Source organism: Sesamum indicum, linkage group LG2 (assembly GCF_000512975.1).
Source record: "Sesamum indicum cultivar Zhongzhi No. 13 linkage group LG2, S_indicum_v1.0, whole genome shotgun sequence".
NCBI classification, from domain to species: Eukaryota; Viridiplantae; Streptophyta; class Magnoliopsida; order Lamiales; family Pedaliaceae; genus Sesamum; species Sesamum indicum.
In genome coordinates, this window is record NC_026146.1 from 5,355,368 (window position 1) to 5,379,523 (window position 24,156).

Below are 24,156 nucleotides of genomic sequence, written 5' to 3' on the forward strand. Positions count from 1 at the left end.
AGGGTCGATGACATTAAAAACTAGGTGAATGTTTATGATACTTCTGTCAACCGTCTCCCAACCTTAGTAGAAGACTCTTTGATTTGTTGCTTGGCTTCCTTTCGGAGTAAATGAAAATAATATCTAAGAAGAAATAATTTTTTAAAAATAATTTTCTACCAGAACTTGTGAAAGTAGTGAGTAGGGTCAAATACATAAAGATTGGTTCTAAATTCATTCATTCAAATAAAAAGGGGGGACGGAGGGTTCGTTCAAAGTTCTAACTAGAATATAAATTCTAAAAGATGAATAAATACGGGAAAGGATTTTTAGTCAAAGATAGGATCAAGCCCGATTCTACTGTTGATCATCGATGCAAATATGACAATAATTCAAAATATATAATTTGATTATGTTCATTGGTACGAACTAATAGCCTCACATTTTCTTACTGTTTTGTTAGCCGAAGAACGTCCATTGACTAATTCCCTAATCAATAGACAATCTTGGGAATATTTTCAAGATTTAATCTGCCAGCAATATTAGAAATCTGAAAGGTCCAATTCTAACCAACAAATTTCTACGAGGATTCATTTAAGATAGATTGTGCATTTTTCATAAAATAATCGATTACTGAGACATAATGAACTGTATTGTGTTGACACTAATTATTGGACTAAACAAATAATTACAGATTTGCAAGTCCAATTGACTAGACAAATATTCTTGATAATGAACAATGGACCTTATTATTCATAAATAAGATTATTTGTGATGAAAGCATAAAGAACACAAATATATACATAAATAAAAGTATAAAGCATGAATTAGATCTCATAATGTGTAGAAATCAGGCATTACCGTATCTTAAGTCAAAAAACAGTAAATTAGTCGAGCATACTACACAAGAACACATAAAAGAACGAAAAAAATTTTAGTTGAGAGAGAGAGAAAGAGAGAGATCCCCGAATTAGAGATTACATGCTCTATTTATACTAACTAGTTACCTGATAAAATCAAATACTAAAATACGTAAATTTCTAATAAAACTATAAGTCCTACGTAATTTCTGATATCATAAAAGAAGATGAAGTATGAACATAAGCAAAGTGCAACCGTTGTTTCTTGCTCAACCGCTACTAAGCACCAATGGAGAACTGTGAGTGCAATTCTAACTTAAACAAGTGCTAAAAACCTGTCACAACTTATCTGAACTAATAAAAGTGCTACATAAAATGGCAAAAAAACGTGTGACGCAAACTACAACTTTAAGCATTTCTTATAACAGTGCCTTCAGTTTAGGCTATAGCTTCCAGCTTCAAGTGTGTTCAGCTTGCTTCCTTTCTTTCATTACTCAATGATGGGAACTAAAATTTAATTATAGAAAGTGCAATATATAATTTTCGTATATAATTGATGTACATTGGTAAAAAATATTAACTTGTGAGGACAAAAGAGTAATTCAACATATATGAGGCACACATTAAATATATACAACTCATCACACCATATGATTTCCAATACTACTATAAATATCAAAATATTAATTTTTTATAGGGAGGACTATTCATTGAGTGAGACCCATTTTTCTTGATAACATCTCCCTTTTTATGGAAATTGCAATTCACCTGGTGCGCAATTGTGCCGAGGTAAAATTCTCGATTTTATCCCTTAGTAAAAAACCTCAACCACATCATTGGCGCTGTCTGTGGGAAACTTTATCTCGGCACTGAGTATGCAAACTAGGTCTCGAGTCTTGGCGGAACAAGACCCGCCTCGTGAACAGTCACCACCCCAGGATGTATTAGGTAACCCCCCTGACGCATGAGCAAATACCCCTCAATGGGGAGATTCCTCCCAAGAGAGCACTCCCCCCGAAAACTCCACCCTAAGAACCGATGATCCAACTGACGCAAGAAGCTTTGCTCTCCCTGATACGCGAGCATCTACTCGAGCGGCGGCTCAAGCCGTAGCCCAATTTGCAGCGCGACAACCTGCGAACCCACCCCCTCCTTCCCCTCGCAGAAGTCGAGAATTATCCTCGGCTCCCGAGGAGGAGGAGCAGAGGCGGGAGGAACTGATCAGCAAGATCTCTATGCCTGAAGTTGCACAAACTCAAGGTCATAATCTCCGCAATTGAGAATTTTCCGCTCCCCCACCACCTAAGGGAGTCGAGGATTCCTACTTGTCATTAGCCGTAGCTCTTCCAAGACGTAGCCCCTTTGCCCCGAACATTCTAGCCGAAGCGCTCCCAGCAGGCCTCAAGATCTCGAATCTATCAGAATATGATGGAACAGGAGACCCACAAGAACACTTAGACAAATTTTATGCTAAGATTGATTGGTACGATCTGAGTGACGCCGGTTACTGCAAGGTCTTTCGCATTACGCTGTCGAAACGTGCATTAGCCTGGTTTAACCAACTGCCCGATGGAACTATTTCTAGCCTCGAGCAGTTGGTTCAACGTTTCTTGCATCACTTCTCCATGAACAAGAAAGTTCCGAAAACGGCCGCGTCTCTATTCGTCATTCGCTAAAGGGAGGGCGAAACTTTGAGAGACTACATCCAAAGATTCGTGGACGTAGTGCACGAAGTTCCCCATGTTAATCATGAGTTGTTGGCTAGTACTATCCAAGAGAACCTGCTACCCGGAAGATTCAAGGAGTCCATAGCCGGCAAGCCCCATAGCACTATGGAAGATTTGCTTGTACGTTCCCAGAAATACATTCGGATTGAGGAGTCTAATGCTTTAGATCCTTCCCTTAGCGGTAAAAGGAAGGGTTGGGAAGAGAAAAAGGAGCCGAAAAAGAAAGAGGAATGCAAGCATGTACCTCCGGCGGGGTTTGCTCACTATACCCCCTTGAATGCTCCCAGGGGGAAGATATTAATGGTGGCGGAACAGCAAGGGCTAATCAGTCAATGGCCGGCAAAGATGAAAGATAACCCCAAGAGACTCAAATCCGATAAGTATTGTCGTTTTCACCGGGACAGGGGACACACGACTGAGGAATGCCATCATCTGAAGAATGAGATAGAAAACTTGATCCAGCGGGGACACTTAAAGGAATATGTCTACCACTATCTATAAGGACGCCAGTTTGACCGTGGGTCGAATGTGCCAACTCCTCGTGACGATAACTATCCCACCACATGAGTCATCCCGTAACCTCAAAAAGATCAACAAGCCACGAAGGAGTAACTCAGAGTTCACGTAGCGAAAAAATTAGTTTTTAGCTATTCACTTGTAATAGGAGAAAATTCGAGTAGTAGCTCAACATATCTTTCTCCTCTTTTGATTTTCCAAAAAATATTGTACTTCGAATTTTAAATAATGAAGTTAGTTTTCTTGTCGTAGTACCAACAAACAAAATGAATTTAGACGTAGAGATCCTTGAAGTTTCACGAGGACCCTAGAGGGAAAAATCGTCATTGTCATACAGACAAAAGTCGCTATTGCCCCTGGACCCCCTAAATGGAACTTTCATTGAGATTCTCGTCGATAATGTCCCCCCTGAAACTTTACATCCCTTTGAAGTTGGTAAAAGACCGACTCTGGGACATGAAGTATCCTTTGAGGCAACATCCCCTTATCAAATTCTTGAGGCAATGTCCCCTCATAAAAATATTGGATTCGAAAAATTTTGCCCCCCCCTCCGAAGTTGGTAAAAATCTAACTCCGGGACATGAGCAAAAACATCTCTTAAGGCAATATCTGACGAATATAAATTTTAAGAGAACAAAACAATAGCTTAGTAAGTGCAGTGACCACATTTATGAATATAGAATACTATCGGATCACCTACCAAAATCTTCAACCGTGGATGGTGAAGAAATCACCCAAGAGACTACGTCTTTAAAAAAAAAAAAAAAGAAAAAATTTTTGCGCCGCTTCACCCTCTCCAAAATCTTAGGGGGCTCCGTTACCAAATGTAAGAATTGTTTACGGGGAATCTCATCTCTTAAAGATGACGCCGAATTTCTCAAAACAAATGAAAGAATTCGGCGCAAAAGATGAATGAATTCTGAACAACCTCTACTAATAGAGAATGAGAGCAAATATTATCAAAAAATATTTGATGGTGTAGTTGTAGGAGTTCCCACTTACCACCCTTTTGACCTGAGTTCAAAACCCAGGGGATGCAAAAATAAACACCTCCTCCCAATACTTAAGACTCAAGCCGAAGCTGCACCACCTGGTGCACTCCGTCCAGCTCGAGCCAATGCCTCGAGCCCGGGGGTGGTGCACTAGCTCGAGGCATTCCTCGAGCCTGAGTGCGCCTCCTAGCGAACACGGACCACAGCTCGAGGCACTGCCTCGAGCCCACCTCCCAGCGCCCGAGTGCGTTTCCCAGCGGACACGGACCACAGCTCCAGCTCGAGGCAATCTCGAGGCATTGATTGCCTCGAGCTGGAGAGTGGCGCCCCAGCTCGAGGCGCACCGCCTGATGCACCGCGCAGGTTTGTGGCCAGCTCGCCTCGACCTGGGCTCGGGGTGCCCCGCCTGGTACACCAATTGGAGCCCCCGGTGCGCCTCAGCTCGAGCTGGAGTGCGCCTCCCAGATTGCCTCGAGCCCGAGGGCCTCAGCTCGAGGCAGGAGGGTAGCGCACTAGGTCGAGGCATGGGCTCGGGGTACACCGCCTGGTGCACCGTGCCAGCTGGTACACTAGTTGGAGCCCCCGGTGTGCCTCAGCTCGAGCTGGAGTGCACCTCCCAAAATGCCTCGAGCTGGAGGGTGGCGCCCCAGCTCGAGGCCCGCACCAGGTCGATGCAATGCCTCGAGCTGGGCTCGGGGTGCACCAGTGCACCCCGCTGGCTGGTACACCTGCCTCGATCTGGAGTGCGCTGGCTGTCGCACCAGCTCGAGCTGGGCACACGGCGCCCGCCTGGTGCACCCTACGACTGAGGTGCACCCTCACCTCGAGCCACTAGACGCCAGCTCGATCCGAGCACCAAACACCGTTGGCTAAGCATATTCGCACACACCCAATGAATTGAAAATAATAAACGACTACCCACCCTTCACTCCCATGTGTTAACTAAATTCATAAAAGTGTTTACTCTCGGACAAAATATTACACCGTGTGTACATATTCCATCCGAGAGTGAGGGGCTATATGATGTACATTGGTAAAAAAATTTAACTTGTGAGGATAAAAGAGTAATTCAACATATATCAGGCACACATTAAACATATACAATCCATCACACCATATGATTTTCAATACTATTATGAATACCAAAATATTAATTTTTTATAGGGAGGACTATTCATTGAGTGAGACCCATTTTCTTGACAACATCTCCCTTTTTGCGGAAATTGCAATTCACCTGGTGCGCAATTGTGTTCGAGGTAAAATTCCTGATTTTATCCCTTACTAAAAAACCTCAACCAAATCAATAATTTATTTCCCTTCAATTTTAAATATCAAATAACATAGGTACCTACGTACCTAGTAATAAGTTTAATTTGGATTTAGTGAGGGCATAATTGCATGGACATTCAAATACTTAATAGTACTAACAATAAGGGTACGGATAATAATTAAAAAAAATATCAAATAAGGATCGAAAAATCAAATTTATTAATATCAAATGTTTATGGTCAAAACCATAATTTGATAAGCACACTTTATTTCATACATTTGTGGAGAATAATTGTGTTCAACTATGAGTTCAAACAGACTTAACGAGCTCCATTATCCACATGCCATACACGCAACAAACAACCTTAAATTCTACGAACCCGGCTTTTGTTGCAAGGGTTTTAAACTCATCCTTTGTTCTTTCCTTCCCTTTCAACTTCGTTGACATGATAACGTCCATCGCAGAGGCATATTTTGCCTGAAAATCAGTTTGGGGGCTGTCCGGAAAAATATAATCCATCACAATCAACTTTCCCTTGTTTGATAATGCTTTATAGCAGTTCTTTAGCAACTTAATGCATTGCTCATCACTCCAATTGTGCAGAATAAACTATAAAGAAATTACGAATGTATCAAATTAATTGCATTTTATACTCTTTAAATTATATAATTATATTTGGCAATTCTAGAATAATAATAGATCAAATATAAACTATGGTCCAAATATACCTTGAGTAAGATGGCATCTCCTCTTGGTACTTCAACAAACATATCCCCACCAATATGCTCTATGCCTGCAAGGACAAACTTCATTTTTCAACCATTAAATATTCAATTCCTTCTCAATAGTATTTCATCATTTTCAACCATTAATTATTTAAAAATTACAAAAAAGTTTAAGAAATAAATAAAATTATAATTCATATTCTATCAAGATGTTTTGGTTCATCACAAAAAAAGGATAGAAACCTAATTAATTGAGTTAATTATTGGACGGCCATTAAAATAATAGGGGTATTAATAAATTTTCAGATAACGAGGAAATATTTGTAATGATGACAAATATAAAAAAAATTCATTGTAATTTTCCCTAAAAATATATATAACATTTAGTAAAAACACATCATCGTAGCACCAATAAATTAAGAAGGAATCGTAACATTCTTGGATATCATTCATGTACAATATAGTTAGATGGTACGTGATGATCTAATTGATAATGGCAAGAATAGAACTCACCATGGTAGGAGGGGGCAGTTTGAACAACCTCTGGTAGATCAAAGTTAACGCCCTTGATGTAAGGATACTTTGCAACGATGATACCAAGAACAGTACCCGTACCACCACCAACATCCACTATCGAACCCAAACTCGAAAAACCATCATATACATTGGTAGCTTTTTTCATGAGCACAGTGGAATGGGCTCTCATGGCGTTGTTTAACATCTTAGTAGTTTCTGGGTTCGACAATAGTACTGCATAGTCAGATTTCCCGTGAGTTCTTTTAATTAAATTGTCTCCTTCAAGAATTGCGTCTTTTAAACTGCATAAAAAAAAAAAAAATAGTGACAAACGGCTTTGGTTAGGCCAAAATCAAGTATTATTCTTCCAACTTTGGTTGTCTTAAAGAAAATTTTTAATTAAATTGAGTTTGATCGCACCACCAGACGTAAGACTTGTCATATTATTGATGTACAATTCAATAAGAGTAACATATCACATAATAAGTGTACCAGAATTTTTTATTGTTTAATTTTCTAGCATATGCTATACTCACTAATCCTACATATTATACATTATAATATATTTAATATATATCTGATATATGTACAATTAAAAATTCATAATTTAAGGATTTCACTATAAATTTAATTATATATATATATATATGTATATAAACAATCACTAAAAAAGGTGGTATTACAACTTATAAGCATTCAAGAAATCATACCTGAACTGCATTTCACCCCAGCTTGTGAGTGCCCGATACTGAGCAAATGACACCCCATTCTCATCTCCGACGAAGAACTTCCCCGCCGGAGCAAGTCCATAACGCCTTTCAATTTCCCCACTCTCAAGTCTGCTCAATGAACAAGTAAGCAAAGAGTGGGTGGCCAGCAGCCGGAGCAGGCTATCAAGCACGGCGGCTGCTCCGTCGTGCTGTCGTTGCTGGTCGGAAGTTGGGACACGATTTCAGAAGGGGAGAGTTGGGCGCCACCGCCGGCCCTGGCGATGATCTCAAATAGATTAAGTTGAATGGCGGCGTCCAAAGCCATGGGGAAGATATGAGAGACACAAGCAGCCAAGGCCAGCACACCAGCTTCCTCATCTTCCCCATGCTTGTAGTTTTCCATTGCAACAGCTTAAATTAAGTCAAAAGTTGTTTTGTGCTTATACGAGTGTTGAGATGGAAGACAATGGGGGTAAGATGAAAGATATATGTATATATAGAAGAACATCTATAATTTAATATTTCACTAGGGTTGCTAATAAGTAATCTAGGGTTAGATGTATTTTTGGTTCCATAATTTAAGTCATTTGACGTTTTTGTCCTTAATTTTTCAAAATAATATTTAGTCCTACATCTTTTTTTAATTTTCTTTGATCATTTTAGTCATTTTTTCACTAAAGTTCACCATTATATGTCTCTCACCTTAATGCCCTATTTTTAGAAGTATTTTTGTCTTTGAATTTTCTATAATAGCCTTGTGGTACTGTATCTTTTATTGTTTGTAATTTCACTCCTCTTTCAACTAGATTTCACTCTTATCGTCGATGGAGGTAAATTATGAGGATAAGGAATTAAAATTGTGAAAATTAAAAAAATGAAAAATCAAAATACTACACTAAAAAATAAAAAATATCAAATGATCTAACTTACAGAATTAAAATGTATTTATATCCAACAATTTTAAGGGTTTCTTCCTGTGTTTATTACATGATTATAAAAAGAGCAAAGCCTGTTACAACTCATAAGTTTCTTCTAGATATTATAATTAATAAAATTTGGTACTAATTAAATGTGGATTTTAGGTACGTTTCTTTTTCAAAGCTAATACTAATTTGTTTAATTGAAAAAACTAAAAAAAAAAAGCGGGATTTAGAACGAATTTAGGAATGTTTTTTTTTTATATATATATATATTTTGGAACAGTCAGCAGAACACATAAGTTATTTGGAGCGGACTTTGGAACGGATTTGGAATGGTTAGAAATCCGTTCTTATAGTCGGCGTTACAAAAATTTAGAAACGGTTCAGGCAAGACCACTCCAACTTGGGACGGTAACTGTACCGGTTGTCGTAAACCGTTCCTAATGTTGTTTTGATCCAAAAAAAAATTTAATTTAGGAATTGGAATGGTTAGTGACGATTTTTGGAATGGATAATTTACTTTTATCGCTGAATGGAACGGGAATTGTAATACTCATGCTTTGATTTTGGAACTGTTATTTGCAATTGGTTAGTGAATTAGAAACACGTTTGTAGAACTGTTTTAGTAATAGCATTAGGAACGGTTTATGTAATTTGGAGCACATATTAGATACTGATTAGTAATTGTATTTGGAATGGTTATCCATTAATCTAGAACGGTTCATCCAGTTTGGAACACTCATTTGGGACAACCTTTGTAATGCTTTTTGGAACTTGGTCCTGATAAAATTCGTAACATTTTCTTTAGCATTATTAAAATCGTTCCTGATTTTTGAATTTTATAATTTTTTATAATTTATTAATATATTTAATAGATTTGAATAAATAAATAAATTTATACATTTTAATAAATTTTCATATATAATTAAATTAATTTAATGAAACTTTAATTAATTTTATCTATAAATTTAATTAATTGAATATATAAAATAATAGATTTAATAAATATTATGAAACATGAATAATTAAAAAAATATTATATTGATATGAAAAGAGTATTTAATTACAAAAATAAAAAAATATAAAACCTAATCTAAACGCTTCTCGTTAGCGTTCTGATTCTTAATCGGGGAATTCGTCGGAGATGGTGCTACGGTCCACGAGGAGGCCCGTATCTCCCTTATCATATCCATCATGTCGGCCATCATCATCTCGAGGCGCCCAATGCGGTAGCAGCGCTCGAATAATTCTATTTGTTTGGGCGTTGTTATAAAAAGAAAAAAAAGGGGGGTTGGAGCAGTCTCGAATAATCCACCACCGCGAAACCCAGTCATGGAGGACCGCATCAGGCGTCTCGAGATATGATGGCTGATATGATGGATACGATGCGCGAATGCGGGCCTCCTGTCCACTACAGCACGGCCTCCAACGAATCCCCTAATCGAGAATTAGGACGATACTAAAGAGGACCATTTAGATTAGGTTTTATATTTTTTATTTTTGTGATTAAATAATTTTATATATTAATATAATATTTTTTTTATTATTAATTATTTATAATGTTTATTACATTCTATTATTTTAGATTTATACAATTAATTAAATTTATAGATACAATTAATTCCAATTTCATTAAATTAAGTGTAAATTTATTAAAATGTATAAATTTATATATTTATTCAAATTTAATAAATATATTAATAATTTATAAAAATATTGTAAAAGTCAAAAGTTAGGAACTTGTTTAGTAATAGTAAAGAAAATGTTACAAATTTAATAAAAACCCGTTCCAAAGCTGCCCCAAAAAAGTGTTCTTAAACTGAATGAACCGTTCCAAATTAATATATAATCATTCCAAATAAAATTACTAATCAGTATCTCGCATGTGTTCCAAATTATACAAATCATTCCTAATTCTATTACTAACACAGTTCTACAAATACGTTCCAAATTCAATACCCCGTTGCATCATAATGTTTCAAAGACCGTTCTTAAATTGATCCCAATTAAAAAAAGAAACAGTTCCAAAAATATATCACGAGTATTACAAATATTATTCCAAATTTCACCTAAAAACATAACTAACCGTTCCAAAGTCTGTCCCCAACCGTTTCAATTGCTAAATGAACAAGTTTTCGGACTAAATCGATATTAGGAACGATTTTCAACGACCGATACATCACCGTCCCAAGTTGGAACGATTTTTTGTAAATCGTTCCTATGTGTTAATAACGCCAACTGCATAGACGGATTTCCTTTCATTCCAAATCCGTTCCAAAGTGCGGTCTAAATAGTTTCTGTATTTTCGAAATCGTTTCAAAGTACAAAAATATCGTTCCAAAACCCATTCAAATCCTGCCTTTTTTTGTAGTGCTTGTTATACATGTAATAGCACATTAAATTAATCATATTAGAGTTTTTATTAAAAAAGCTTAATCTTATTAATATATAACATTCCAATAATACGATGTTATCAAATAATATTGTCGACAATATTTTGATACAATCAATATGATAACTATCCAATATAACAGAATATAATTATACGGTGAATAGCAATTCATCTTCTTGTGATATTGAAATGAGCACATTACCTCCCTCTGAAAAAAATAAAGATTTACCCCCTATACTTTTTAAAATGAAGCAATTTACCTCCTTATACAGGGAGGTAAATTGCTTTATTTTAAAAAATATAAGGAGTCAAAATGTTGTATTTTAAAAAATATAGGAAGATAAATCGCTATTTATTTTTTCATAAGGGGATGATTTGCCCATTTATGATATCTCAAAAGGATTGCTTGCATTTTTTCCTATAATTATGATACATATAATACTCGAGTAATAATAAATATCAATGAATATTATCGAGTCGAAAAGAGTAGTCTAAATACGTATTGCACGATGCTTTTAACCATGGCTGCAACTAGTATACCCTAAGTAGGTTACTGCATGGATACCATGAAAGGAGAAAAAGTCTATAGGGAAGCTAATCGCCCGGCCGATCTTTTCATGAATCAAGCATGCCAACTGAAGACGAGGGAGGTGTTGACGATGACTTTCAAGTACAAATACTGATTATTTTTATGTTATTGTTAGGGATCTTTTTAGGAGCTTTCGATTAGGTGCATGCTAGGACTTTTGTAAAGGGAATAAGTACTCCTAATCAACTGTTGATATTAATAAATGGATTAGAGAGGTCCTGCCAAATTCCCTCGTAGGCCGGCTTTAAAAACGAAAAAACAAAAATGAAAGGACAGATATGTCTATTTTACACGTTTCTTGAAAATATTATAATTAACAAAAATTGGGACTATATCTGGATGTTAGGTACTCGGCTTTTTTCTATTCTAACAATAGTAAGTTTAATTTAATTGAATTACCTCAATTCCGTACCTAATCAATTACTTGATAAATCCAACTTCTAACATTATCTTATTTGGTTTACCAGTAAAACTTCTAACATTGAATGCTATTGCTCTTAGCCAGCGTTGAGATAAGGTTTAGGGAGAATTCGTATTTAAATTAGGTGATAAAATCAAATTAATTATATAGTAAGTTTGATATAATTGCCGTGCTAGATGGTCACTTTCCTCTGTACATCGATTATACGACAAATAATTATATTTGTCATATAATTAAAATCATCCTTGCTGGAGTTCGTATTAAAGAGAAGAATTAAGCTTCATAGCAATATGAAGCTGCAGAAAGTTGCAGAAAAGCAGAACAGGGAAAGAAAGAATATGCGCAGAAAGAAGTGACCTTACTTATAAAAACGCGTCTTTAAAATAACGCTTTTTACTATCCGTTTTTTACTGCTTCTTCTTGTCAGTTAGAAAGGCAGTTGTACTCCTTTCTTCTTATAAATAGGGACTGCAGACCCTTATGTTCTGCAGATGAGTTTTCTGTATCAATGAAAAGAGCTGTCATCTTCGTTTCTTGATAATCTGTTTCTACACCCTTCAAGATTGTTTGTTTACAAAATGAGATACTTCCAGTGTTGGTTTTTAGCAATCATGAATTAAAATTTCCCAATGTTTAGAGGTAACTTTGAATACAATACAAGTTTTGCAAAAATTGAAGTAATGCTTTAAACTATGATAAAAGCTAATTAAACTTTACAAGTTCATTTCGACCCTTGGAGGATTGAGGATAAAAATGGTGAAAATTTATTAAAATAACTGAAAATGTGTACTTAATTAAACTGATCACATGCACTTTTCTAATCATTTATGCAAATAGTTTCTGGATTCAAAATAATCAAGTCGCGATTAGATTTCCCATAAATCTTTCCAATAAAATTGCCTGGTTCTTCAAGAATTATATCTTTCAAAATGCACAGTAGGTAGAAATATCCAAAATTAGATGGCAAATTAATGACTTTGGTAAGGTGAAATATTAATGGTTAATTAGAAGGCTGGCTACTGCACTGGAGAGACGGCCGAGTAAACTAGGTTTCTTAGCTATGTCATTTAATCCACCCCCAAATAACCCTAAAAACTAGGAAAATAGGGTTGTTGAGAGTGCAGGAAATTCTATTCCCTTGCCTTGATTCTCATAATTATAACTTAGTTTTGAGTATACCGTCTGATGTAAGTAAAGAGATTAATTACGTACGAAAAAGTTCCCACAACGGTGGCAGTGTAGGAAGAAAATTCCCTTAGAGATTTCTCTAAACACTAAAACTGGATAGAAAGTGATGTTAGTGAGTGTAGCAAGCGTAGAGACTGGATCGTATCTACAGAGTTTCAACGAGTACGAGTTAGTTGAATCGTGTGGGTACCGAGACAATTAATGAGGCGGAACTGTCGGCATACTTGGACCCGCGTGCGAATTGCAATTGTAGAAAAATTTTAATTTAAATTAGATTTGGTCGGACTTATTTAATCATATAATAAATACAATATACTTGTCAGTGTAACTGATGTGCAGTGCTCTTTTTGATTGATTTGGTACGATTGAACTTGATTTGGGTAAGAATTTTTCTGATATTGTAAAACATCTATCTTTTTATTCCCATGTCGGAATTCTTTAATCAGAATCAAACAATGAAATAAATGCTGGATGACCCTCGATACGGTAAATCAATAGATGTGTTACAACCGAAAACCCCTTATCCTGAAACACTGTTTCACATCATTTATTGTGGCAGAATTGTTTTTGAGGTTGAATCAAAGGTGACAGTTAATATGGTAAGGGATGCAACAGTTGATGAGCATCCGTTTGTGTGGAATTCAATAGGCTGCAGGAAATTCTTGAGAATGCCATGGCAGAGTGCGTTAGGCATATAAAAAGAGAATGGAACCAGTGTGCAGACAACTTGGCTGAGAAGGGACAAAATATTACCGTGTTCGAATTATGGGAAAAATCTCCAGGAGAACTTGTCTGCAGGCTGGTGGAGGAAGAATAGTCTTCTCTAATCTTCTCTTGTAAACTCAAAAAAAAATGAAAAACAAGAATGAATTCATGCGGAAACAGGTTGGCCATCATCCCATGTGGCATTAACCGGACACTGTCTCAATTCTTTGATGAAAATCAGACAATGAAATAAATGTGGGATGACAGGAAATAGGATGAATCAATAGATGTATAGCAATGGCAAACTCCTTATCTTGAAACACTACTTCACATCATTTGCTGTGTTGTGGCATTACATGACATTATCAACTATAATTGCTAGTTATAGTTAAAGAGAACCTTGGATGGATTCAGCTGCTGTTACGGCAGAATCTCTCCGATTCACAATTTGCTCAAGCTCCTCAAACTTTTCTGACAAAGTGGCTACACGATAATTGGTAGAGTCGACCAATTTGTTTGCAGCATCCAGCGCAGAACATAGCTAGGATTCAGTTAAAGAGCGAAAGCATCAGCCATATCAACTTTTGTGGACTGAGTTAGTGGAGACGAGTAATATATGTCCATAAACTGGCTAAAGATTACCATTCATGTGGAAATCAAATGACTAATTGCACAGCAAGAACACCACCAAAATACAGAAGAAACCGAAACAGGGATGACAAAATCACTACGGCATAGAACAAAGACATGCAACAACGTTTAAGTTATTTTAAGATCTTCAACTGCAAATAATTGTAAAACCTTCAAATAGCCAATGGAGCAGGAAAAATCTTAGAACCAATAATTGCTCATGCACAAGCATCTGAAGAGAAGGGGCATGATTACCTTAGGTTTGAGAGCTGTCCAAGAGTGGTCCGCACCGTCAAGCGCCCCATTCAACTCAATGAAGTTTTCCTGACACAAGAAACCAACGTTATCTTAACGGATTAAAGATACACGAAATAGGTAATGAGAAATCTGCTTATTATATTGTTACGAAGAATCGAAAATGTGGGCAAAAGGTCCAAGCTGATTTCCAGTCACCTACAGCCAGTATCAGATACTAGAGGTGCGTCAGACTAAGATTATCTGCTCATAATTAATAGCGATTATTATAAGTTAGAGCCTGCCATCCATTTACAGAATTGTATTAATTGTCGAATTCGCGAAAAGAAAGGGAACTAGGGTTTTTTGGAATGATTATTGATTAAAACCAAATGTTTAGCCAAAGATTACACAAAAACTCAAAATTTCAATCCTCGTAGTTTCGATTAACAGATTCTCTTCACCAAGATGATCAATTTTTGTACTGATTGAGCATTTTACTCAAAATTAAAGCTTTCTTTTTTTCTTCTCTGGACCAAAGAATCTGTAATCCATGATCTTCGTTCCGTAGGAAAATTACACTGTTTCAACACCATGGTTTCAAACTCAAACATTCAAATTCAGAACAACATCCCTCAAACCAAACATTCCTAGATAATTCATGGAAACAGACAAATTCAGAGTGAGGGACTTGGCCGGCGAGAGAGGTTACGTGGAAGAGCTTGGGGAGATCAGTAGCCGGAAGATTGGAAACTTCAGCGACGGCTGTAGGTGGCGCGTGGTGCTGGGGCGAACCCGAATCTTCGTCTCCGACGTCGCTTAGCAGATCGCTGATGCACAATAAGGGCCCCCCGACTCCTCTCATCTCTGTCCAGAGTGTGTAAGTGAGCACTATTCTTACTCAGCTTGTTTGTTTTACTCATACTCGCTAAAGACTCCAGCGCTTTTACGTATTCTAGGGGCAACACGAGTTTTTAATCGTAAAACAAGCCAGGAGTTCCGTATATTATTACACACACTGGGGGTATCTTATTTTTTCTTTATTAAATTCTTTTACCTTTTGCCTGAATCTGCTGTTTCTTGTAAAGAAGAATTCAGTTCACATATCAGAAAATTGATACTGATACATAGTACTAACTAAACATATGGGAAACTGAATTTGTCATAGCCTGATGAAATCTTGGACATCCTTGTACATTTCTAGGTCTCAACTCATTGCTTAGTTGGTTATTGATAGAACAATCAAGTAGCTAGTATTTGTGTAGTTCCATGATGGCACAGGCATAACAAGCATGACCAACAGCCATAATTTTGTTCTTGCACAAGCCTTAAACTCCAATGATCACCTTCCCATTTCGGGGCAGCGCCCCATAAGCGTTTCTCAAGAGTTTCATCCAGATAATGGGTCACAAACTGTGGGAAGAAACGAATCAGGGATCGAAACGTGATATGGTTTGGCGTTATCTCAATTTAGTGTGTGAGAGATATCTGTTGATCAAGAACATGCATGATATGTATGTTAAGAAATGCATCTGCTTTAGGAATTCCAACATACATATCCCCGGAAATATGCTAAATCCTCACCGTCCCATCTCCATTTTTGTTGTGTGCATAAGTACTCATATCAAGTGATGAGCTGCAGGGGGGAAATACGGATCAGTTCTGCAACAGAAGATTCAGACTTTATTCAAAACCGAGCAACCACGGTTTAAGTAGATTATAATGAGTGTATAGTAAGTAATAGCTTGGTAGATATTTTTCGAATCAAGAAAGAAGAACCCCATATCTATTTTTAAGAGAAAAAGTAAAGATACCAAATCTGTGTATATCAGTTTACAGAGCAACAACACAGACTAAATAGTCTGTGAAGTGGAAACACAAAATAAACCAACCTAACGGCTAACAACTAAGATAACTGAAATTAGGAAAGAACGACTATTGGTGTATTAAACCAACAACATATCTATTAACATTAAATATATATCTGTTTCGTCTCATAGAAAAAGAGTAAAATACGAAAAAGAAAAACAAAATCAACGTACAGAAAAAATAATGGATGAAATTATAATCTGTATAAAAAGATATAAAAGAATAAATATTTAAACATAAATAAAAACTAATAACATATTAAGTAGAATCATACAAATAAATATTAGCACAAATTATATACCGTTAATACTCAAAAAATCTGTTAATTCTTGTGAAAAGAAACAAAATCAAGAATCACCTTATAAATATGAAAAATAAGAGAAATAAATATTAAAATTTCACAAAGAAAATATTAAAAATAGCATAGAGATTAATTCAATAAATTTAAAGTACATACTATAAAAAAAATACAACACAAAATGATATCATGATAAAGAGCAAAATATTAGTCTACCCATAAAAGATAGTGTAAATATTAGAATTTAATATACAAAACTTGAATTATCATGTAAAAACAAATAAATTAGTATCATGAAAAGGCGTACGACATCATTCCAATCATAGAAGAACAATAAAAAAACAGCATATGGAGTGCTAAGTTATGAGATCATTTAATGAAAAATAGATAACTGATAGAATTGAGTCTAGTTAATGGATGAAGAGATGTATAATAGATTTTTTTTCTATTTAAATAAAAATTTCATGGAGACCATGATCATTAGGTAAGTTCACCATAAATACAAATTAAGTTAGTTTTATAATCTTGGAAATAAAATTTTATATAAAATAAATATTTAATATATTTAAAATAGATGATGATTCTAACCAATAAGATTTTTTCTTGACAGTTAAGTAATTCAATATGATCTTAAAGATAAGGATTTGCATATATATAAAATAGATATATATATATATTTGTTTATAGATTTCTCTATGATTGTCAAATTAAATTAATAAAGGTAATTAATTTTCCTGATTTATATATAAGTTAAATTCCTAATGAAAGGTCTGATATATATATATATATATATATATCATTCAACAATTTTCTGTTGCAGTTTGTCCTCCACCTACATTTCACAATTACGTATCAATAGACCTAATCACTTTCTATAAATAGATGCACGTTACGTGATAGAATTAGAAAATGATAAATTCGTGTACGTATGAAATATGTGTAGTTTTGACAAATAAATAACTAACCACAAAATAAATTCGCTTGTTTATGTCATTTTTTGAGATTGCAAATATATATAAATATATTGATTGAATTAAGTAAATCAGAAGAAATTAAGTACATATGATTACTTTTTAATTCTTAACGACAATAAATCAGTTATAACAATTATGACCGACACACATAATAAAGGCACAATCCTCACGGACGAGTTTATGGGGTGTCATCCCTACTTTCTTAACAATAGAAAAATCAAGAAAACGAGAAGAAACTAACCACATGGATTGCAATTTGCAAACATACCAGCTTTGTTTCATTCTTAAGCAACACCTTTTTCAGGCAGATCTAAGGAATTTCCATTGCATTCCAAAATTTCTCATGCACAAAACTATGACTAGCTACCAACTGTATAAACTGATTCGTCACTCACATTCTTTATTCTATCCACCGCCTACTTTACGGCCTCAAACAACTAGCTCTAGACATGCATGCATGTATTTATGTTCCGCTAAATTCTTTCCATATTTCAGTACAAACTTCCCTCTCCCATTCCATGTAACGTAGCCCGCCCGCCACAAACACAGCTCATCGGCCGCCTGTCCCGACGTCGCCTATAAATAATCATCTATATTGCTCCATTTTGCCACATCTCTATTCAGAGCATAGTATACAATGGCTTTCTCTGCAAGAATTAACAATACTAGTAGTGTATGCAGTTTGCTAATTATTTGCCTATTCTTGCTTGCATTCGAGGCAAGAATGAGTTTAGCTTCAGGATTTGTTCAAACTAGAGGAACACATTTTGTGTTGGACAATTCTTTGTTTCTCTTCAATGGATTCAACGCTTACTGGATGATGCAAGTTGCTGCACAGCCGAGCCAAAGGTACAAAGTTTCAAATGTATTTCGTGAGGCTGCGGCTGCTGGTCTCACTGTTTGTCGAACATGGGCATTTAGTGATGGAGGCAACAAATTAGCTCTTCAAATATCTCCCGGTGTCTATGATGAAAACGTCTTTCAGGCACTTGATTTTGTGGTCTCAGAGGCAGCTAAAAACAAGGTTCGCCTGATTCTGAGTTTGGTCAACAATTATCAAGATTTTGGTGGGAGACCTCAGTATGTGGATTGGGCTAGAAATGCCGGCATCCGAACTAGCACTGATGATGATTTCTACACCAATGTCGTTGTAAAGCAATACTACAAGAATCATGCAAAGGTACTTACTATCAGCACCACATCTGTAATCCTCCTAATTACATGGAAATTATTTTCCACAATGTCGTTTTCATTCTTCTTCAAAATTGCTAACTTCAATGAACGTTTATGTACTGCAGAAAGTACTTACCAGAATCAACACGATCACTGGAGTTGCTTATAAAGATGATCCAACAATCATGGCTTGGGAACTCATAAATGAACCTCGCTGCCAAGCAGACTACTCTGGCAACACTGTGAATGTATAATAAATCAATAACCTTTAGTAATTAACTTTGATATATGTATCAGGAGTGATCAGTTTTACTGATTATTCACTGTGATCTATATAATGCAGGCTTGGGTGCAAGAAATGGCCTCATATGTCAAATCCATTGACAACAAACACCTGCTGGAAATAGGCATGGAAGGGTTCTACGGAGACTCAATTACTGACAGGAAACAATACAATCCGGGCTACCAAGTCGGTACAGATTTCATTCGCAGCAATCTTATCAAGGAGATTGATTTCACAACTATTCATGCATACCCTGATGCCTGGTATGTATAATATCTCCATCAAAGTTTCTGATTTGTCATGATTAAAGATCATGACTTTAGCCTCTAATTTCGTAACAGGCTATCGGGGCAGGATGATGATGGGCAGATGGCATTCATGCGAAGGTGGATGACAAGTCACTGGACGGATTCTAGGACCCTTTTGAAGAAACCAATGGTTTTCACTGAATTTGGCAAGTCGAGTAAAGATCCAGGTTTCAGCATAGCATCAAGAGACTCATTCCTCAGTGCCATATACAGTAACATTTTTAATCTTGCAAGAAGTGGAGGAATTGGAGGCGGCTTGGTTTGGCAACTTGTGTCTGAAGGAATGGAATCATACTCCGATGGATATGAAATTGATTTGTTTCAGACTCCATCAACAAGCTCTGTTATAAGCCAACAGTCACGACAAATGACAGCCCTTGAACACAAGATGAGCAGGCCATGAATGATTCTTTCCGATATGTCCTTTATTATTTTCTTTATTATTATTGCTATAATTATTATTATTTCCTTTTCAAATTCAAAAGTGAAAGAGCTGTTTGAGCACCACCTGATTAAATGATGCTTACTTCTGTATCTCTGAAGGGAAAAGTGAAGATTATGTGCTCTAGTTTTTGTTTTGCTCGTGATGAGTTAAAAGATTATGTTTTTATGACTTCTGAATTATGAGTTATCAAATCAGGTGACAATTTTTCTTTCTCTTGGAAGAAACTTTTCATTTCTTTAGCTAAAGGACAAGCTTTACAACAAAGTAAACAAATTTACCGTGAAGGCCAAAGCTCCATGAACAGAGTATTCTAATTTGCAACCAAGTATCTCTACATTTGAAAGCTGCAAATGTCCTTCAACTCGTGCCCTAAAAAATTCTTCAACTTCTATTCAATGTCAGCCTGAAAACAACAAAAAGAAAAGAATCAGAAACATGTGCAGCAATCAGTCTATACTCGTTTATTAAAAGTTGAGGGACTCTAAGTCTGTCATTGATTTGCCATGTGTGCTTCACCTAAATAACATCGTCCTCCTAAGACTTGTGTGGAACATGGAAGTTTTATGTAAGAACTTTAAACACTCTACTCAACACACAGCCTAATGTAATGTATCTTAACATCATTTAGAATCAAATTGCAACCTATGTATCGATCCATTTCTCTCTCTCCCTCTTCTTCTATTTTAAAAAGTATTCTATATTCCTATGCAATTCCTCTGTCAATTTTCCCATGTCTGAAAATCCAAAAAAATGAAAAATAATTGTATTCCTCTTTGTACACTTCAAAACCAAAAGTTTACAATAATTTCTATAAAAGCTCCGCGTTCTCACTACTCTAATTTGAAAATAATGAGTACATAAATTTTTTAAACCTCCAAGAGTACGATGGATGCAGAATAGTTAAGAATGCCTAAATTGGAGAACAGTTCTCCAACCTTTTGGCAAATTTATTCTCAATTTATTCATTGCGTTGGGTTTCGTTTCAAGGATTATTTTTCAAAACTTTTTGATGCCATATATCTAAAATTTTGTACGAATTTTACAACCACCACATTTCGTCATGCCATTCACATCTGATTTATGTAGGTGTATCATGGTAAAGTTTGTCAAAAAAATATTATTATACAAAACACAACTTAGTTTATTTATGAACTTCATTAATAAAACATCTGATACTAAAATTTTCGATACTTCTTGCTGCTAGGGAATTGGTGCAGGAAGAGGTAGCTAAATTTTTCAAAAGATCTAACTCATCCAGCTGGAAGTTGGTCGAATCATTTTTTAGCAAAATTCAATTGCGTAGTAAGGAAATCCCGACATTGAATCCTTAGATATACCTATGCTTTTCAAACTTACAGATATGTTCAACTAGATCAGTGGTACCATCATAAGGAGGTAGTGCGAAGGTGCTAGAAAATGAGCAAGAGTTCCTCTAGCGGGATGTGCTCACCGAAAGAAATGCCACGCTCAGCAGACATGGTCTCTTTTGTCACTTGTTGATGAAGCTTAACCATTTCTTTCTTTAGTGATTCCCATATTCCAAGGGGATGTAAGGTGGTTGCTTCCTTGCTGGCAAAGTCAGGAGGCGTGGATTGATCCCGCTGGGAGCCGGACATGAATCTGCTCGTCAACGCCTTGGCTTCCTGGTGTTCCAGCTCTTTCCAACTGGGACGGAGGTCATGCTCCGCTAGCTTGGGAACCGTGGAGGGTTGAGTTGATGGTTTTCATGATGAATTAACGAAGTTTTTCACAGAAGAAAGGGTTTGTAGCAGCAGATTAGTTGTTTGATCGAGAGTTGTAGCTGGAGCATTAGTGGCTCCTAAGGCTGGACTTGGAATGTGAGCATTAGCGTCTCTTGCAATTGTATTTGCAGGTGCAATGATAGGACTTGCTGCAGCAGGTAAGGAAGAGTTTCCCTAACAAGATTCATTGTCACCTCTATTTATTGAATTAGCCATTTCTCGCCTCTTAAGCTCAAGTTCCCATAGACGGTGTCAATGTCGTACCAAATTTTTTGCCACACCACAAGGTGAAGAATCTTAAAGAAAAATACTAAGATCAACAGGAACTAACCCTACAAAATAAAGGTTAGCACTTCGATGCTTATGTCAGTAATGATTATTAACGAAATAAAAAGAAAAACTTAAACTAAAGTGAGAATAATGGTGAAATAATATGTGCTCGATTGAGTATACGCTCATTTCTTTCTTAAGACTGCCAGTTCAGTAAAACAAAAAGTAAGTTTTTGGGACTAACCTCCTTGTTGATGGGCTAGCTGGCCTGGTATGCTTTGTTTTATGCTTAGTCAATGAAAAGTTTGGGGGCATCAATGGTAATGTATCATAGTTAATATGGATGGTCTAAATTAACTGCAATTGTGTATTAAAAAAAATGCACTTACTAACTTATTGTATTCAATTTTTAAAAAATATAACTTTCCAAATTTAAAGCAACAATGGATATATTTATCTATAATTCATAAAAAAAATCAAAAAATTCTAAAATAGCTTAATAGAAGAAAAATAAGGGAGTCACCTAATTTTAATTTATTGTTTTAATTTAAAATAATTAAGTGAACAATATTATTTAGATTAGTTATGTATAGTTTGTCTTTAATTTGTATATAAGCAGTTTAGGTATAATTTTTGTTTTAATTAATGTATAAAATAATATATAAAAATTAAAGGACGATTAATTTTTCTTTAGAAGATTAAAGTAGGATAAATTCTTATTCATTTTATCTATTACTGTAACAAAAAAATTCAAAATTCTAGAAAGCTTAATAGATGATAAAAATCTATCAATAATAAATGCATATATAAATAATGAAATCCCACACTTAATGTTAATTAATTTACTAATCCATAGATGCTATAATTGATTGTTCTTGTTCAGTAGAGTTGCTTCAATTATTTTGTTCTTCTTCAATTTTAATGCTTCTTTAAATTTTAATGCTTGATTATCAGCTTTTGAGATACAACGAGTTGAATTGCGAAGGCTAAATTATGATTTATACGAAATCAGGCAACAATTTTTCTTTCTCTCGAAAGAACTTTTTCATTTCTTTGGATAATTTACAACAAAGTATACAAAGTTTCCTTGCACAAAGTATTCTAATTTACAACCAAGTGTCTTTAACATTGGATAGCTGCAAATGTCTCACAGAATGAAAAATTCTTCTCTTGTGTTGAGACATCTTCAACTTCAATTTAATGGCAGCCTGAAAACGACAAAAGAAAAACAATTAGAACATGAGCATCAATTGGTCTATACTCGTTTATTAAAACTTGAGGGACCCTAAGTCTGTCATTGATTTGCCATATGTGCTTACCTAAATAACCTCGTCCTTCTAAGACTTGTGTGGAACATCTAAGGTTTATGTAAAAATTTAAACACTCTACTCAACACACGGGCTAAGATAATGTACCTTAACATCATTTAGAACCAAATTGCAATCTATGTATCGATCCATTTCTCTCTCTCCCTCTTCTTCTATCTTAAAAAGTATTCTACGTTCCTATTCACTTCCTTTATGTCAGTTTCTCTCATTTTTGAAAATCCAAAAAGTTGAAAAACCATTGTATTCCACTTTGTACACTTCAAAACCAAAAGTCTGCTATAATTTCTATAAAAGGTCCGCGTTCTTACTACTCTAATTTGAAAAGAACAAGTACATAAATTTTTTAAGCCTCCAAGAATACGATGGATGCAGAATAGTTAAGAATGCCTAAATTGGAGAACAGTTCTCCAACCTTTTAGCAAATTTATTCTCAATTTATTAATTGCGTTGGGTTTTGTTTCAAGGATTGCTTTTCAAATCTTTTCGATGTCATATCTAAAATTTTGTATGAATTTTACAGACCACCATATTTCTTCATGCCATTCACATTCGATTTTTGCAGGTAATCATAGTAAAGTTTGTACGAAAAATATTACTATACAAAACACAACTTAGTTTATTTATGAACTTCATTAATAAAACATCTTATACAAAAATATTGACGATTGTCTACATGGCAATTTAATTCATTTATTTCTCGAATACAGATAGATACAATTATCATAATTAACACATACCTTTTCAAAAGTGAACTCGACAACTTCAAAAGCATTTTGAATCAATAACCAAAACATTTGAAATTCATCAATTCATAGGAAAAAGGTCCGCTAAGGTGCTTTTTTGAAAATTATAAAAACAATTCCGTTTAAAATTATAAAAACCATTTTGTTATCAAAACAAATATGAATTGGGCATTTTGAGGAGTTCCGAATCATTTATCCAAAAACATTCACCACAAGATAGTAAGAATTATTTGGATAAAAAAATTTGTGCACCACAAGTTGATTTGAGAAGAAAAAATTGATCAAAAGGATATTAATAAATAACTCAATGCCTGTGCAAATGAAAAACTTGTTGAATTAACAAGAGAAA

At 35.3% G+C, this 24,156-nt stretch overlaps 3 protein-coding genes across 3 annotated transcripts; 1 reads left to right on the forward strand and 2 right to left on the reverse strand.

The window, feature by feature from the left end:
- Positions 5,549 to 7,770, reverse strand: LOC105155461 (caffeic acid 3-O-methyltransferase 2-like). The gene is made up of 4 exons (XM_020691551.1): positions 7,296 to 7,770; positions 6,583 to 6,887; positions 6,073 to 6,137; positions 5,549 to 5,953 (listed from the first exon to the last, which is right to left on the reverse strand). The coding sequence occupies exons 1-4, from the start codon at positions 7,304 to 7,306 to the stop codon at positions 5,654 to 5,656; spliced, it is 681 nt and encodes a 226-aa protein (XP_020547210.1). The 5' UTR covers positions 7,307 to 7,770; the 3' UTR covers positions 5,549 to 5,653.
- LOC105155390 lies at positions 13,780 to 15,333 on the reverse strand. Its single transcript, XM_011071264.2, has 3 exons — positions 15,087 to 15,333; positions 14,396 to 14,464; positions 13,780 to 14,051 (listed from the first exon to the last, which is right to left on the reverse strand). Exons 1-3 carry the CDS (start codon positions 15,237 to 15,239, stop codon positions 13,899 to 13,901), a joined length of 375 nt encoding a protein of 124 aa, XP_011069566.1. The 5' UTR covers positions 15,240 to 15,333; the 3' UTR covers positions 13,780 to 13,898.
- On the forward strand, positions 17,741 to 19,896 carry LOC105155391 (mannan endo-1,4-beta-mannosidase 5-like). The gene is made up of 4 exons (XM_011071265.2): positions 17,741 to 18,695; positions 18,814 to 18,936; positions 19,032 to 19,234; positions 19,313 to 19,896. The coding sequence occupies exons 1-4, from the start codon at positions 18,153 to 18,155 to the stop codon at positions 19,680 to 19,682; spliced, it is 1,239 nt and encodes a 412-aa protein (XP_011069567.1). The 5' UTR covers positions 17,741 to 18,152; the 3' UTR covers positions 19,683 to 19,896.